The 17,776-nt window shown below is 42.9% G+C and overlaps 1 protein-coding gene across 3 annotated transcripts in view; it reads left to right on the top strand.

Moving 5' to 3' along the window:
- The window catches only part of MCCC2 (methylcrotonyl-CoA carboxylase subunit 2), a 42,013-nt gene that overhangs the window by 23,079 nt on the left and 1,158 nt on the right, over positions 1-17,776 (top strand). Inside the window, exons 13-17 of one of the 3 annotated variants that reach the window (XR_014540030.1) lie at positions 9,150-9,216; positions 9,711-9,867; positions 10,424-10,538; positions 10,753-14,002; positions 14,048-17,575. Coding sequence is in view for 1 of the 3 variants with exons in the window: in XM_083577396.1 (XP_083433522.1) it covers positions 9,150-9,216; positions 9,711-9,867; positions 10,424-10,538; positions 10,753-10,838 (425 nt within the window). In the remaining 2 variants the exon portion in view is untranslated. Of the gene's footprint in view, positions 1-9,149; positions 9,217-9,710; positions 9,868-10,423; positions 10,539-10,752; positions 17,576-17,776 lie in introns of all 3 variants that reach the window. The other 2 variants (XR_014540031.1, XM_083577396.1) reach the window with 2 other exon arrangements.

Below are 17,776 nucleotides of genomic sequence, written 5' to 3'. Positions count from 1 at the left end.
GGTTATTGTAGTTAACTTAAAAAAAAACCAAACATAATTGCATTGCTGCTTATCTTTGGAAGCTATTTTGGAAGCCTTTTCAGCTATGGGCTAAAATTGCTTTAAATATATAAATAGTTCTATGAATTTCTGTGCTGAGACTTCGTTTTTGTATTTTAGGTTAAAGCAGCAACAGGGGAGGAGGTATCAGCAGAAGATCTTGGTGGTGCTGATCTTCACTGCAGGTTAAACAAAACACTCTCCTCCACCTTCAGTACATTTTAATGGAACGTGCCATAAATTATGTTGCTTTGAACTGTTGTTGCATTCACCTTGCTTTAAATAATGGTGGGCTCTTCTGCTATCAATGGATATTACCACTAAATGCTTGCCCTTTATTTCTCAAGTTCCCTTTGTGTTTGGGTTCTATGGCATGTCATTCCCTGCCCCCCTCCCCAAAGTATTTCACCATTGAATAGTAAATAAAAATACAGTGGTGCCTCGCAAGACGAAATTAATCCGTTCTGCGAGTCTCTTCGTCTTGCGGTTTTTTCATCTTGCGAAGCACGGCTATTAGCGGCTTAGCGGCTTAGCGGCTATTAACGGCTTAGCGGCTATTAATGGCTTAGCGGCTTAGCGGCTTAGCGGCTATTAACGGCTTAGCGGCTTTAAGAAAACAAGGAAACAAAGGAACAAAGGAAACAAACTCGCAAGAACTCGCAAGACGGTTCGTCTTGCGAAGCAAGCCCATAGGGAAAATCGTCTAGCGAAGCGACGCAAAAACCGAAAAACCCTTTCGTCTTGCGTGTTTTTCGTTTTGCGAGGCATTCGTCTTGCGGGGCACCACTGTATATTGCTTAATAACATGCCATGGTCTTGTATTTTAAATCTGCAGAAAATCTGGTGTAACTGATCACTATGCTTTGGATGATAACCATGCACTCCATTTAGCAAGGAAAGTGGTCAGAAGTTTGAATTACCAGAAGAAAGTAGAAGTGAGTATGTTTTGTTCACTCACTTTCCTTTGAAGCGATGTATGAAATAGAATACTTAGAATGTGGCTTTGGTAGCAGTGCTGTGCATTTAAAGTTTCCATTTGCACTGTAGCCTATTGCAAACATAAGACAGCTGGTTTCTTAATCATGGTTAGATTGAGAGTGCAAGCTCATGTGTTCCCTCCCTTCTCCCATTTGGATTCTACTCATCCTCCCTTGTTAACACTATCCCTGGAGCAGTGTGTTATCAGTATGGTCACTAGCCAAGTTTACATTAGGCCAGATTTTGACATAAGGGGTGGTATTCAACGAAGTGATACTTAGTAGAGCCATTGAAATTAATGTACATGAAGAAGTGAAGTCCATTAATTTTAATAGGTCTACTCCAAGTGAACTTCAACCATGGCTTTTATGTAGGTTTTATGATATATCATTCAATGCACCAAGGTTAATGGGGAGTTCATATGGGGGGAGCGGGTGGGGGATGAAGTAAGCAGGTCTGTCCTTGTCTGATGATGTATTAAACTTAGTTCAGAAAGTGAAGAGTTATGCCTGCGCTGGCCCTGACTAGATATTAGACTATTACCTTTTCAGACCTACAATTTAATTTGTAATGGGACTTAGGATAGCATACACTATCCATCCTATCCTGTCGCTTACAAATTCATCTAACCTTCCTATTCTGGGGTTATGTTTGATTGTTGTGAAACCACGGGTGTTGCTGAACTCGGTTTGTGGTGCTCAGTGTGAGTTTAGGAGCATGGTAGTATCACCTACTTAAGCAGGGCTGAAGCTGAAAACACCTGCAAGAAAAAGCCTCCTTTGGTCTCAGGGAGAGGGAGTTGGGAGGAGAGCCCTGCTGTGCCCTCCCCCGTCTGTTCTCCTCCTCCAGGGGTGACCCATTGGGCTTTAAGGCTAATTTCTGCAAAGGCCAGCTGCTAAGTCTCAGCACAGTCCAGTGTGCCTCTTTTGCTCCCTAGCAGCTCAGACTGAGGAGAGCCAGTGTGGTGTAGTGGTTAAGAGCAGTTGACTTGTAATCTGGTGAACTGGGTTCACATCTCCGCTCTTCCACATGCAGCTGTTGGGTGACCTTGGGCCAGTCACACTTTTCTGAAGTCTCTCAGCTTCGCTCATCTCACAGAGTGTTTGTTGTGGGGAGGAAGGGAAAGGAGAATGTTAGCCGCTTTGAGACTCCTTCGGGTAGTGACAAAGCGGGATATCAAATCCAAGCTCCTCCTCCTCCTCCTCTTCTTCTTCTTCTTCACAGCCAGACTTGTGCAAAAATAGGGTGCCAAGTACTATATATGATACCCCATTCTCAGTCCCTTAACCAGGGTTCAATTTTCTTTCTATCTTTTATTTAATTTGATTTCTTACCCACCTTTTCCTATATCCAATTCCCTTTTAAAATGTATTGGGGAAGGGGGATTATTGGTGTTTTTTTGTTTTCATTTTTATTATGTATTTTGTGTTTTTATATTGTGATTTTTTGTTGTAACCACCCTTAGACCTGCGGGTGTAGGGTGGTATACTAATTTAATAAATAATAGGGTCCCAAGGTGAGTTACAATGATAAAATATATAATTACAAAACAAATAAACAAATTTTAGGTCAGAATTGAGCCGTAAAGCTGTTTTGGAAATGTGTAAATTACTGCTGGAACTTAGGAAGAGCTGCGAGGAAGAGAGAAAAGTTCTAAGAATCCAGGATAAGTTTAACTGTCATGCTGAATGAATTGTTACTCAGATGCAAACACTTGAGCCTGAGTTGGTTATAGAGAGAGACTCTGGAAGCCTGTAGGAAAATATTGATGAATGTTTTGATTAATTTGTGTGTTTTTCCCCCCCTTTAAATTATTGCAGGTGACAATAGAACCATCGGAAGAACCTTTGTTTCCTTCTGATGAACTTTATGGGATAGTTGGAGAGCAGCTTAAAAGAAATTTTGATGTTAGAGAGGTATAAATATGAAATATTGCTGATTGTCTATTCTGTATTGTTTTAAATGTACCTGCTGCTTAATTGTTTTTTGTTTGCTATTTTTATTGTACATCACCTTGAGACAATTGTGAAGAAGGTGACTGATGATGGCGATGATAACAACTACTTTCTATAATAATCGGGCTTTCAATTTCAAACACGTTCAGCCTAGTGTGTTCCTTCAGCTGGTAGTAATGAAGCCCAGTTACTTGGAATTTAATATCAATCTAATACAAAAGAGAATGTGATCTTAAAAATATTATCTGTTGTAATGAAGAATGAACTAATAATGGGTGTCTTGTTTGTTTTTCTACTTAAGGTCATTGCTAGACTTGTGGATGGAAGTAAATTCGATGAATTTAAAGCCTTATATGGGGATACCTTAATCACAGGTATTATTTTTAGGTGATTAGAAATCAAATTTCCTGCTACACATTTCAGAAAGTAGTTTATTTGTTTGCTATGGACTTGGACACTTCTTACGATATCAGAACCAAATTTGCATAAAGGTTCATGAGATCAGGGGGCAGATGCCATTTTGAATCAAGATGGTGAACTGAACCTTTCAAAACTGCACCTATTTCCCCCACTTATTTCAAAACTGAACTGATTTTTTGTTTTTTATTTACAATTCCTGAGGGACGCCAGGTATGAAGCTGCTACTATTTAATATGTTGGAATGTGGGTATGTTTGCCTTTTAAAAATACTTCGTAAGAGCTTGCGGAAAATTAACAATTCATATAATTTATATGGAAGAATTGTGGCTGCAGGCCTAAAACTCTTATTCTTAGAATACTGATTTCATTCAAAAGGTGTTGAAATGTTTTATGCTAGTAGCCTTTCATTGTGAGATACATGTGCAATTTTCTCTTATTCTCATTTCCCCCTCTAGGATTTGCTCGGATATTTGGTTATCCGGTAGGAATAATTGGAAACAATGGTGTCCTTTTTTCAGAATCTGCAAAGAAGGCAAGTATAACCTACGTTATTGAAGCTCTGCCTTCCAGATTTTCATTATTGCTGAGAACAAAGCAAACACCGTAGACTACATTCATAGCGGGTAATTAATTACCCTTTTGGTGGTTACTTATAAGAATAATAATAATAATAATAAATTTTATTTATATCCCGCCCTCCCCAGCCGAAGCTGGGCTCAGGGCGGCTAACAACAATAAAACAATACAAAAGTACAACACAAACAACGCTCTAAAATCATTCATTATAAAATTAATTAAGTTCAAGCCACTGGCCACTATTGGGCCAGAGCTCCGCGAAGATTGCCGAGGGAGGGAGTCAGGCTGTGCCCTGGCCAAAGGCCTGGCGGAACAGCTCTGTCTTGCAGGCCCTGCGGAAAGATGTCAAGTCCTGCAGGGCCCTAGTCTCTTGTGACAGAGTGTTCCACCAGGTCGGAGCCACAGCCGAAAAAGCCCTGGCTCTAGTTGAGGCCAGCCTAACTTCTCTGTGGCCTGGGACCTTCAAGATATTTTTATTTGAAGACCGTAAGTTTCTCTGTGGGGCATACCAGGAGAGGCGGTCCCGTAGGTACGAGGGTCCAAGGCCGTATAGGGCTTTAAAGGTTAAAACCAGCACCTTAAACCTGATCCTGTACTCCACCGGGAGCCAGTGCAGTTGATATAGCACCGGATGAATGTGATCTCGCAGCGAAGACCCCGTAAGGAGTCTCGCTGCAGCATTCTGCACCCGCTGGAGTTTCTGGGTCAGTCTTAAGGGCAGCCCCACGTAGAGCGAGTTACAATAATCCAGTCTGGAGGTGACCGTCGCGTGGATCACAGTGGCTAGGTCAGGGCGAGAGAGGTAAGGAGCCAACTGCTTAGCTTGGCGGAGATGGAAAAATGCCGCCTTTGTTATAGCTGCAATCTGCGCCTCCATGGAAAGGGAGGTGTCGAAGATTACACCCAAACTCTTAACGGACGGTGCTGGCACTAACTGCGCCCCCGCAAGAGATGGGAGTTGCCCCCCCAATCCCATATCGTCCCGTCCCAGCCACAGGACCTCTGTCTTCGAAGGATTTAGCTTCAACCGGCTCCCACGTAACCATCCAGCCACAGCTTCCAGACATCTGGTCAGTGTGTCTGGGGCCGAGTCAGGATGGCCATCCATCAACAGATAGAGTTGGGTGTCATTGGCATACTGATGGCAACCCAGCCCAAAACTCCGGACAAGCTGGGCGAGGGGGCGCATAAAGATGTTGAAAAGCATTGGGGAGAGTATCGCACCCTGAGGTACTCCACACACCAAGGAGTGGCGCGATGACAATTCCCCCCCAAGCGCCACCCTCTGTCCCCGACCAGAGAGAAACGAGCGCAGCCATTGAAGGACTGTGCCCTGGATCCCCACGTCGGCAAGGCGGTGGTCCAGAAGTTCATGATCGACCATGTCGAAAGCTGCTGACAGATCTAGAAGAATCAGCAGCCCCGACCCGCCTCGATCCAGCTGTCTACGAAGATCATCTGTTAGGGCAACCAGAGCTGTCTCGGTCCCATGACCAGCGCGGAAGCCAGACTGGAATGGATCCAGAGCCGATGTTTCATCCAGAAACCCACCAAGCTGTTCAGCAACCGCTCTCTCAATCACCTTACCCAGGAACGGAAGATTCGAAACCGGGCGGTAATTGGATAGATCTAAAGGATCTAATGATGTTTTCTTTAAGAGCGGGCGCACCACTGCCTCCTTCAGTTCCCCTGGGAATGTCCCCGTGCCAAGGGACAAATTGATGATATCCCCCAGGAGGGCCCGCACCTCGTCTGGACACGCTCTAATCAGCCAAGACGGGCACGGGTCGAGAGGACAGGTGGTGGGCTTTCCAGCTCGGAGGAGTCTGTCTACATCGGCTGGGGATATCCGGTCAAAGTGGTCCAATACTGGACCCGAGGACAGTCGAGGGGCCTCCAGTTCATTTATTGTATCCAAATTGGCAGGGAGGTCATGGCGGAGCAACAAGACCTTCTCCGCAAAAAAGCTCGCAAATGCCTCACAGCCGTGTGTCAAATTGTTATTTAAATTTGGCTGTCCTTCAAGGGACGTTAAAGACCTGATTATACTAAATAATTGCGCCGGGCGAGAGCTAGCGGATGCAATGGAGGCCGAGAAGTAAGACTTCTTAGCAGCCTTCACCGCCATCTCATAGGTTTTCATAAAAGCCCTATAAGATGTTCTTGAGGCTCCGTCACGGGCACCCCGCCATACTCGCTCTAGCCGTCTGAGGTCCCGCTTCATTTTCCGGAGCTCCTCGGTAAACCAGGGAGCCCGGTTTCTGCGGGGTCGCAGAGGGCGCTTCGGTGCGATCTCATCGATGGCTGCCAGGAGCTGGATATTCCAGCCCTCAACAAGCTCAGTCAATGAGTCGCCAGGGGGAGCAAGGTCCCGCAAGGCTTGGCGGAATCTATCAGGGTCCATCAGCCTCTGCGGGCGAGCCCAAATCGGCTCGGCACCTAAGCAGGGTGGGGGTGGAAAGTCAATCCTGGCTTTCAGAGCGTAGTGATCAGACCATGGCACCTTCATCGAAGGAGACATGATCACATCTATACCTGCACCAAAGATCAAATCCAGCGTGTGGCCTGCTTGATGTGTGGGGCCCGAAACAAACTGGGAGAGCCCTAGTGTCGCCATGGAAGACACCAGGTCCAGAGCCTGTGAGGAGGGAGTGGCATCAGCATGGATGTTGAAGTCCCCCAATACCAATAGGTTAGGGAACTCCAAGGCCCAGCCGGCCACCGCCTCCAATAGGCCTGACAGGGTGGCTGCTGGTGCGCTAGGTGGCCGGTACACCAGCCAGACAGCCAAGCTCTCCTCGGAGCCCCACACTAGGCCAACACATTCAATGCCGGGGATCGATGGTGATGGTAGAGCCCTGAAAGAACAATCTTCCCGGATTAATAATGCCACCCCTCCCCCCCGGCCCACAGTCCGCGACTGGTGGAGGACGGAGAAACCCGGGGGCGCCATCTCTCTTAAGGTAACTGTTGCCCCTTCGTGCACCCAGGTCTCCGTCACACAAGCCAGGTCAACCCCCTGCGAGATAAAGAAATCTCGCAGGGTGGCGGTTTTGTTGCCTATAGACCTGGCATTGCACAGCACCAGTGACGGAGGTGAGTAGTCCTTGCTCGCCCTACCCTCGTCCCTCGGGATGAGGCGCAGATTGGAAGGGGTACGAGCATATCCATATCTCGATCCCCTTCGCCTATAACATCTGCCCCCACCGCCATACCTCCCTCGCCCCTCCACGGTAGCAATCCCAAGCCTCATAGTAGCCTCCATTGATGGCAATTAATGTTATTCTTTCGCAGCCTAAGACAATAAAACCTTAAAACAATAAAAACAAAAAACAAAACAACCCAGAAAACAATAAAACAATACAAATAAAAGCTACAAAATTACAAATTCATCAAAATCTAACGAATTCCCAAGCCCACCCAAACATCCCTCCCACCCCCATATATAAAAATCTAAAGGGAAAGGAACATTTTAAAACATGTTAAAAAAAACTCTGCGCCCCTCGGGGTCCTCATGGGCAGTAGCAGCATCAGTGGCAACAACCGTCCCTGTGAGGCCCCACCTGGGCCAGGTAGTGGCAGGAGCAGTCCTTGTGAGGCTTTAGGCCCCGCCCCAGGCCAGATGGTAAGTGGCAAGAGCAGGCCCTCAGACACTCACAGGGGAGTCCTCCTGGGCAGCAGAGCAGTCCTTTGAGGCTTCAGGCCCCACCCCAGGCCAGATGGTAAGTGGCAGGAAGGAGCAGGTCCCTCAGACACTCACAGGGGAGTCCTCCTGGGCAGCAGAGCAGACCTTTGAGGCTTCAGGCCCCGCCCCAGGCCAGATGGTAAGTGGCAAAAGCAGGGCCCTCAGACACTCACAGGGGAGTCCTCCTGGGCAGCAGAGCAGTCCTTTGAGGCTTCAGGCCCCACCCCAGGCCAGATGGTAAGTGGCAGGAAGGAGCAGGTCCCTCAGACACTCACAGGGGAGTCCTCCTGGGCAGCAGAGCAGACCTTTGAGGCTTCAGGCCCCGCCCCAGGCCAGATGGTAAGTGGCAAAAGCAGGGCCCTCAGACACTCACAGGGGAGTCCTCCTGGGCAGCAGAGCAGACCTTTGAGGCTTCAGGCCCCGCCCCAGGCCAGATGGTGAGTGGCAAGAGCAGGGCCCTCAGACACTCACAGGGGAGCATAACCAAGTCTAAAAAATAAAATAATTTCATGCTTACATTTTCTTACATTTTCTGGCAGGGATGGGGAACCTGTAGCCTTCCAGATGTTGCTGGACTGGAACTCCAATTATCCTGTTTTATGTTGGCTGGGGAATTGTGGTCCGGGACATCTTCATGGCCACAGGCTCCCCATCCCTGTTTTAAGGAAATATAATTACTCTTGCTGATTTTAAATGTAAATATGCCCAACAGGAAGAAACACTTACAAGACATTCTGTCATAGTTTTATTGTCTAATAGTGTGTGTATGTAATAATACTGACTTACATTTCAGTGTTGTTGTAAGGGTTACAACTAGATAGTGCACGTGAAACACTTTGAACATTTGTACAGATGCCAAGTATTATTATTAACAAAGTTACGAAAGCTTTTTCTCAAGACCTGCCACGCTGCAAGAATTTTTTATTTCAACCTGCTATTTTGTCACTCTTAATGGCAGTGACCTAACGTACTATTTCTAGCATTCCGTACCATAGCAAACTTGTTTCCACAGTTATTACCACCTACCATTTATCACATCCTTATGTGTTGAAACTTGCTTCAAATCTATTTTAGCAGTTATTGGGGAATGAGTAACTTCTTCATGAATCAGCTGTTTACGAAGATAAGTAACACTAATTGGGAAAAGTTGTTTTATTCTGAAGCAATTTGAGAGTATTACTACAGTTAGAAAAAATAACAGGCAAGCTGATGCTCAGGTATAGGGTCATTTCCAACAGAGGGAATTGGGAAAGTGCAATTATGTGTTTGAATGTTTGTTTGTTTTAATTAGATAAGCATTATATATCATGTAAAAGATTGTGATCTTGTTATATACATACATACACATATATATTTATAGCAACTTGATAAAACATTGTCATGGAGGCACCTATTGGTTTTAACAATAGATGGGATTGAATATAAGCTGTTCAACAATTAATTGCCAGTAGGTCCCTTTACCTTTTAGATAAACTATTTTTTTACTGTCTTTACAGGGCACCCATTTTATTCAGCTTTGTTGTCAGAGAAATATTCCCATTGTATTTCTGCAAAACATCACAGGTCTGTGACTCATTATGATTTATGTAGCTGAATTTCAGGGGAAATAAATTATTTGGAGCTGCAGATTCATTGCATAGCCCTCGGGCAACTAAATACGTAGTAGTAATAAATATATTCCTATCCATTATTTATAACCTTTATTTGTTTTTTTAGGAGGGCTATAGAGCTGACATTAAGTAAAGTGTTATTAAAGTGTCTTAAAATCTAAGCAGTATATAATGACTGAAATTAAGAACAAGAAGCCCTATCCTGAAGGTGTACAATCAGCAATGACTGTTAATCTTAAAGTAAGAATAGATTAATACCTTTATGAAAACCAACTTCGTAAAGCAGCCAGGAAGCTATTTATGTTGTGTTTTAGTTGGGGTGGGCCCAGTAAAGCTGTTACCTTACTGTTGCTTTTGGATTCTCTCCCCACCCCCTCTGTAATGGACCAGTAAGATTGCTTTGCAAAATTGGTTGACATTGATCTTGCTGCTTTTATAATTCACTAGGTTTCATGGTTGGTAAGGATTATGAAGCTGGTGGAATAGCAAAAGATGGAGCCAAGATGGTAACTGCTGTAGCATGTGCCAATGTGCCTAAAATAACAGTACTAATTGGAGGTTCCTATGGTGCTGGAAATTATGGGATGTGTGGAAGAGCATATAGGTAAGCATGTGCCTAGAATTAGTTAACTGTTAAATGCAGTTGTGGCTAAGGCAGACTATACTACCTGTGTTTATTCACCTTACACAGGTGAATTAGTGAATGCATACATTTGCATGTCCTACTCATTGTATTAGATCCCTTGGTCGTCCCAGTTACACGGTGCTCATGTCACTTTATATGTGTAATGTTGCAGTATCCTGGCACAGAAACTAAAATACCCCTTCTTTATAGCTAGAAAAACTTGATGAAAATTTTGATGCTCATTGCAGGTATCAATAACTTAGAGTTTATGGATAATTAAGCGGTATAACAACTCTACTAAATGAATTAAATAAATGGCATGGTTAAGGAAAATGGTGGATCTTTTCAGCTTTCATATTATGCAAATCACAATGACAGTAAGGAAGTTTAGGTACATGATGGAGCAGGTCTTTGAAACCCTTCCTCTCCCTATGCCCCTCAAACATAAAATAAAATTAGAATAATTCTGGAGTAGAGAATATGGGGGAAAACCAGGAGATTTGTGCCCTGTGTTAGTTTGCTTTATCTTTTTCAGTCCCAGATTCCTTTTTATGTGGCCAAATGCTCGGATCTCAGTTATGGGAGGAGAGCAAGCTGCAATGGTTTTGGCTACAATAGCCAAGGACCGAAAAGCAAGGGAAGGGAAGCAGGTAAGTGTTTTTTGTTATTGACATGGGTAAGAAGACAGGTGTAAATCTGGGAATGGGGCAAGGAGAGAGATGTGAGATTGAAGCTTTCTGGTTCTTGTTCTTGTCATGCTAACCTATGGTCTTATGCAACCAGTGTGCAATATCACTTCTTAATATATAAAAGTGTAGCTCTTGCAGACTAAAATCCTACTTTCTTTCCATATCAATCCACTAGCTAACTGAAGAGGAGGAAAAAACTCTCAAAGAGCCAATTATCCGGAGGTTTGAAGAGGAAGGCAGTCCCTACTACTCTAGTGCACGGTAACATATAGTTTATAGTTTAACATGCTACGGTGTTTTGCTTCCACCCTCCCACCGCCACCACAACCCCATGGTGGTGGCTATGCTAAAGCTTAAGCTGCAAAGATGTTGGATTGTCACATGGGTCAGATAGGTAATGCATTACCCTTCCATTAGCGGAACAGAGACTTGATTGGATCAGGCCCTTTATTATCAACTATTTATTAAACATTGTTAATGTGCAAAGTGTTCAGTCCTGTGCACCCACAAAATTGGTAAATAATCAACACTCCGATTTAACAGATGAAATAAAGGTAAAGGTAAAGGGACCCCTGACCATTAGGTCCAGTTGTGACCGACTCTGGGGTTGCGGCGCTCATCTTGCTTTATTGGCCGAGGGAGCCGGTGTACAGCTTCCGAGTCATGTGGCCAGCATGACTAAGCTGCTTCTGGCAAACCAGAGCAGCACACGGAAACGCCGTTTACCTTCCCGCCAGAGCGGTACCTATTTATCTACTTGCACTTTGATGTGCTTTCGAACTGCTAGGTTGGCAGGAGCAGGGACCGAGCAACGGGAGCTCCCCCCGTCGTGGGGATTCGAACTGCTGACCTTCCGATTGGCAAGTCCTAGGCTCTGTGGTTTAACCCACAGCGCCACCCGCGTCCCTAACAGATGAAATACTGAAGTTCAAATATAATAACTCTAGTTAAGGCTATTCCACGTACCTGAGAGCACTGGCGGAGGAAGTGCCCCTGGCAGTACGTCTCGGTGGAGTGCCATCACGGCTGCCTCCCCTGCCCGCGCTGGGCACCACGCCCCCAGGATGCGCGCCAGCCCCCGCCTGCTCTGCCACTGCCTGAGGGGGATGTGAAGTCTGATAACCAAGGATCAAGCTGAGTACTCTTATTTACTAGCTGAAACTGGCTTTTCATGATCTGCTAGAGATAAATTTACATGGATCATTTTGTTTTTTACTAGGCATGAGGGCAGCCAGCATCTCTCTTAAAATTACTAAAGCAGAGTGTATGTTTATTATGTTATTTAAAAGTTTTTATTTAGTAATAGTAGCAAGCCACATCTTTCTTGTGATAATTCAAGAAACGCATTTGAAGAATGCTAGAGCTTTTATCTTCCAAAAAGCAAATGAAACTGTTTACCACAGAGGATATATTTTACTTGCATTTGAATTACCACCTTGTAAATCTGATCAGTCAGATTTATTAAAAGGTGTTAGTAAGTGTGAGTTTAAACACAAAACTTCACTGTCTATTATTCATTGTCCTACTGCCAACACCAAACAATTGCAACAACCTGGGGCAATCTTTTTTCTTGAGAGTTGACATAGCAGGTTGTGTTGCATGTTGTCGCTAAGCCATTGTTTAGCATTATGAGAACAAACCGCAATGAGCCTTGCAGGGCTTGCTTGCTCCCATCTTCCCCTCTCCTGATCCCAAATAACTGCAAAGAGGTTAAGCTCACAGCTTGCCATGTTGTCTGAACCCAGACAAACTGTGACTAATGTTAAATATACCTGGTTGCCGTAAACCAGCTTATTCAAACCACAGTCAACATTGACTGTAGTTTTGCAGGGTTCAGATGATAGGCTAAAGCGCAGTTATACTAAAGCAGTAATTTCCTATCTATTGGCCATTCCAGAGGAAGAAAAGAGCTTGTAATCCTGAGGTTCACTACAATTTGTTCTCAGAATGCTAAACCATGGTTTTAGCATTAACGTCCAAATGCATCCAGCGTTTGTGAATTACTCAGTTCTCACAGACTTATCTATATAGTAGTAGCCTATCTTGTACTCCTTGCTGTCAACTGGAAATTCATGGTCTTTGATATAGATTGGCCTTAGCAATAAATACGAATCTGGGTGATTCATCTCAGTTGCAAAAATACGTGTGGTTAAACCGCTTGAGGACCTGGCTTTGTCTAGCTGTCACAGAATTTCATATGTCTCCCCAGGCCAGAAGGGACAAATAAATACATGTATTTTCATCTTTTATTATTGGATTATACTGCAGTCAAGAAAACTTCTCATTGAACTAATTACATTAAAGAAATTATCATCAGACTGTATGTGCTTAAACCAAATCCTTAATTTGGAGGTATTTCCCCCCTCTCTGTGTTCTCTTCTTGGATCTAATAACTGGAGGCCCTTTATAATTTTTATATGTGTTAAAGGCCTGGAAAATAATTGGATTTTTAAGCATGCAGTATGTGCCTAGTTGTGATACAAGAAACATCTGCCTTTCAGCGGATGATCTTGTAAGCAGTCAATTAGTTATTGGTTGTACAAAGGTTATTTTAACTTTTAAACTTGTCTCTAATAAGAAATGTTCAGTAATTGTGATGAAAAGGCTAAAAATTAGAGGCATTCCATCATTCTTTGCTTCTAAATTTGAGATCTTCATGAGAGAACATTTCAGACATGTTTGGTCCGCCTCCACCTATGCAGTTGACCTTTTCAGTAATAAAGTATCTCTAGTGCTCTTCAGATCCATCATTAAATTGCTGCATTGCTAAAGTACTTGGAAAAATAGGATCTACTAAGAACATTTCATATGCAGCCTCATTGAAAGGAATAGGACTTACATAAGGGCACAACTGTGATTGCATAGAATTTCCTGATCGTTCGTATCCACTGATATAATTGGGCATTCTAGATTCCCTTTTCCAATTCAGCTTCTTGAACTTTGTTGAAGGTACCGCTAATGATCCCCTGCTTGTCATAAGCAGTGTTTTAGGTGGTAAAAGGTAAAGGACCCCTGGACAGTTAAGTCCAGTCAAAGGCGACTATGGGGTACGGCGCTCATCTCACTTTTCAGGCCAAGGGAGCCAGTGTTTGTCCACAGACAACTTTCCAGGTCATGTGGCCAGCATGACTAAACCGCTATTGGCACAATGGAACACCGTGACGGAAACCATAGCGCACGGAAACGCTGTTTACCTTCCTGCCGCAGCGGTACCTATTTATCTACTTGCACTGGTATGCTTTCAAACTGCTAAGTTGGCAGAAGCTGGGACAGAGCAATGGGAACTCGCCCGTCGCACGGATTTGAACTGCTGACCTTCTGATCAGCAAGCTCAAGAGGCTCAGTGGCTTAGACTGCAGCACCACCTGCATGCAATAATTGGTAGCAAGAGCTCCAAAAGCTTGTTTTGTGCACACAAATTATATGTACAGTACTTTATACCCTAAGCATTGAAATATACATCCACCAAGTGGAAGTGGAAATATTTCCCCTTGACTAAATTAATCCTGGTGTTTCTAGTGGGTAAAAGTCTGTATGCTTAAATTCAAGAGGAAAAGCCATCATTGTCTCGAAAGTCTGTGCTACAGGGGTGTCAGAACTACAATGAGGCAAAAAAGGGAAGCTCCTCCTGTAAACTCCCTTTTTATTTTCCGATCCACCACTGACTCCTTTGATCCACCCTGGCTACTATTAGTGCCTGTGTGGCATTTTGCTGCTGCTCTGGCTTGCTATATGCTTAGGAAGTACTGTTTGTTTCATAAGAACAAGATTATTTCCCTCAGAGCTGCAATATCAATATACAAATCCAGTTCTTTTTGACATCAACAAAAAGTTTTCTCATTGAATTTGTGACACAAATTGTGATTTCTATAAAAGACATTAAGAGAATGCTAGATTACAAAGTCAAATAAAAGGAATTTTTATTGATATTAGTATAAGGCCAAGTATCTGAATCTTGGACAAATTGCCAGGATCTGTGTAAATCTCCAGTAGTGGATCCAGTGACATTTTTGGATCGAGACCCTCAGAGAGCAAGGCCAATTTGGTTTTTGCTGGACCATCTTCTGGGTTAGGAGCAGTGCATGCTTAAGGGAGCTTTAGTCATGATTCCTGTGCCTGAGTCTCTGGATCTAGCTCCCTGCAACTGCTTTCATAGATCCCAGTCAGTGGATTTGAATTCTGTGCATAGCACCCAACAAATGACATTTCTGCTTATTTGTTGGGGATTTTGGGGAGGCAGATTCCAGTCTCCCCATCACTTCTTCAGCGGGTTATTGGTGGTATTAACAGTGACAGTGTGCTGCATGCCTGTGTGTATATATTATTTTGCAAATCACTCTGTATGCACACTGTGATGTTTATATTTGCACTGTGATCTTTGTACTATAAAATTGGGACTAAGGAGGCAGAACAGTGCATTTTTAAAAAATGGAGGCACATTTCTTTATTAGCTCTGCATATAAATTATATCTCATTCTATGTACAGGATGTCAGTAGTCTGCTCCATAGTTGTATTTTCTCATCAAACGTGCCTGACTAGAACCTTTCACATGCAGAGGTCTTAATTACCAAGAGTCATTAGCCAGACATCTTTTTAATGAGCTAGATTAATCTGCTTTCAGGTCTCTAAAAGGAGTTTAATCAGTTTACCTTGTAACAAATGACATGAGCAGCTTTCTTCCCAAGCCTCTTTTTCTTGCAGAGGCCCTGTTATGAATTTTTTACAAGCAGAGATATGATTCATGGTCTCGCCATGGGGTTTGATGGGTTCCTCAATAATTAATGCTTTGTCCTGTTACAGAAGGCAGTTTTCACTAAACAAAGATAGGAAGCCACAGTGATTTGGAGAAAGTAATCTTTTATCTTACGGTGAAAAATCTTTCAAGTTGCCAATAAAAATTCTATTTGCCATATCAAAATTGTGTTCTACAGATTTAAAGATAGACAGATATTTTCCTTGTTATAGTGCTTTTTCTTAAAGGCCAGACTTGGGCCAATAAGGTTTTCTGAAGAAGTGTACATGCACACGAAAGCTCATACCAATAACAAACTTAGTTGGTCTCTAAGGTGCTACTGGAAGGAATTTTTTCATTTTGTTTCGACTACGGCAGACCAACACGGCTACCTACCTGTAACTAAGATTTTCTTAGAATATGGTCAGTGTTTTCATTTAATTTTGATACATTGTCTAGAATATCAAAATGTGTTTTTTTTTAATCCTGAAAGAGGAATTCATCTTTGGCTTCTATAGCCCCAAGAGGCTGTAGTGAGGTTAAAGCCAGAAGAATAAAGTGTAATTGAAAATTCAAATGAAAAGTACAGGGCAAAGCAGGTTTTTTAAAGTTCTTAAAACTACCAGGCAGAAGTGACTATGCCAAAAGCATCCTTGAACAATATGGTTTTTATAAGGAGTCTAGAACCATCATCAAGAAAGAGCCAGCCAAGCTTCCCAGGGCAATTCACAGTCTTGGAATCATGAATGAGATGTGCGTCATACCCACCAACTGTTCAGGTGGTGGTGAAATTTGTAGCAGGTCCTCTATTGAAAACCTGAGCAGAAGGATAGGATCGTGGGACGATTGCATTTTAAGTATCCTGATCCCAAACAATTGAAGGCTTTAAAGGTCATAGCCAGCATTCTGAATTGGGCTTGGAGATGGACCAGGGACCAATTTAGATGGTACATAATTCACCAAGACATGTTACCAATCAATGTGTAAGAACAGCCAGATCTGCAAAAGCAGTCCTGGTCCTAGACACACCTTAGACATTTAGAGCAAAACAAAACTGGATCCATGCACACTCCCAAACCGCGACCCTAGTTCTTAAGAGTATTGTTCAACCCCATCCAAAGTAGGTCTCAATTATTCCCAACCATACACTAGTGCTGCTTAAGATGCAGTAGCACATTACAACAGAGAGAGCATGCTGCTTGGAAATCTCACATCTAGTAATGCTAAGTTTGAATAATCTTTTAAGGAGCTTGAAAAAGGTCAAAGAACAGCTGTTATGATTGTAAGTGTAACAGGCAAAAGCAAACCAAGGCCATCTCCAAGACCTGACGGGGTTAGGCTGCCATAAGTATGTTTTCATGTACAAATGAAGTTTGGTTTGTCCTGTTCTTTAGGAATATTAACACTCCGGAAGCGGGCTGCACGTTTTCTGCATAATTAGATTTAAAAACATAATCTTCAGACAATAAACAGTTGAAGGCTTGGTTCTTTAGCCAGAGGAAAATACCCTATTCTAACCATTCAGTTCCGACTGCTTATTCGCAGATGAATGTTCTAAAGCACTTGTTTTCCAGATGGCCTGCTCTCTCTTATTTCCTGCCCCCTAAAATAATAATCAAATAAAATTACTTGAGCGATCTGTATGATCAGTTTTTTAATTGACTTTGCAACTGGCTAGTACCTACTGGCTTCCACACACTCGACATAAATCTAAAATTTAAATGAATGGATGTACTCAGCATTGGGATAGAGTGCTTTTGTTACCTTTTTTTAGTTTTGAATCCATTGCTTTAAGGCAATTTGTTATGACTTGGATTAGTTTCCATTAGTTTCCATTCTTCAACAAAGAAGATTAATGAAATGATTGTTGGCAGAGCATTACAAAGAAATGTCTCACCACTTTCTCTATCTTTGAGTTGAATACGAAAACCATATTTAGTTGACATTTAAGCCCAGTAATTAGTCATAATTTACATTTCCTCTTTAGAGAACAGATATTGTAAAAGTGTGTGTGTGTGTGTGTGCACATGTGTACATGCTGGAGGAGACTTGAAAGTGTTTCTTTGGATTGTGCTCTATATGTGTGGGATAGCTTAATACAAAACTAAATAGTTTTGTTTAAATTCTGTTGAATTATTTTTTATTATTATTATTATTATTATTATTATTATTATTATTATTATTGAATTTATATAACGCCCTATTGTTTTGTGTTAACCGCTTTGAGATTCTTGTTACGTGTGTGTGTGTGTTTAGAGTACAGTGGTGCCTCGCAAGACGAAATTAATCCGTTCCGTGAGTTTCTTCGTCTTGCGGTTTTTTCGTCTTGCGAAGCACGGCTATTAGCGGCTATTAGCGGCTTAGTGGCTTAGCGGCTATTAACGGCTTAGCAGCTTAGCGGCTATTAACGGCTTAGCGGCTTTAAGAAAAAGGAAACAAACTCGCAAGAACTCGCAAGACGAAACG

The sequence above is a fragment of the Podarcis filfolensis genome, assembly GCF_964270895.1.
Source record: "Podarcis filfolensis genome assembly, chromosome: 11".
NCBI classification, from domain to species: domain Eukaryota; kingdom Metazoa; phylum Chordata; class Lepidosauria; order Squamata; family Lacertidae; genus Podarcis; species Podarcis filfolensis.
Note: the sequence above shows the minus strand (reverse complement) of the source record. Positions and strands in the feature narration are given on the sequence as shown.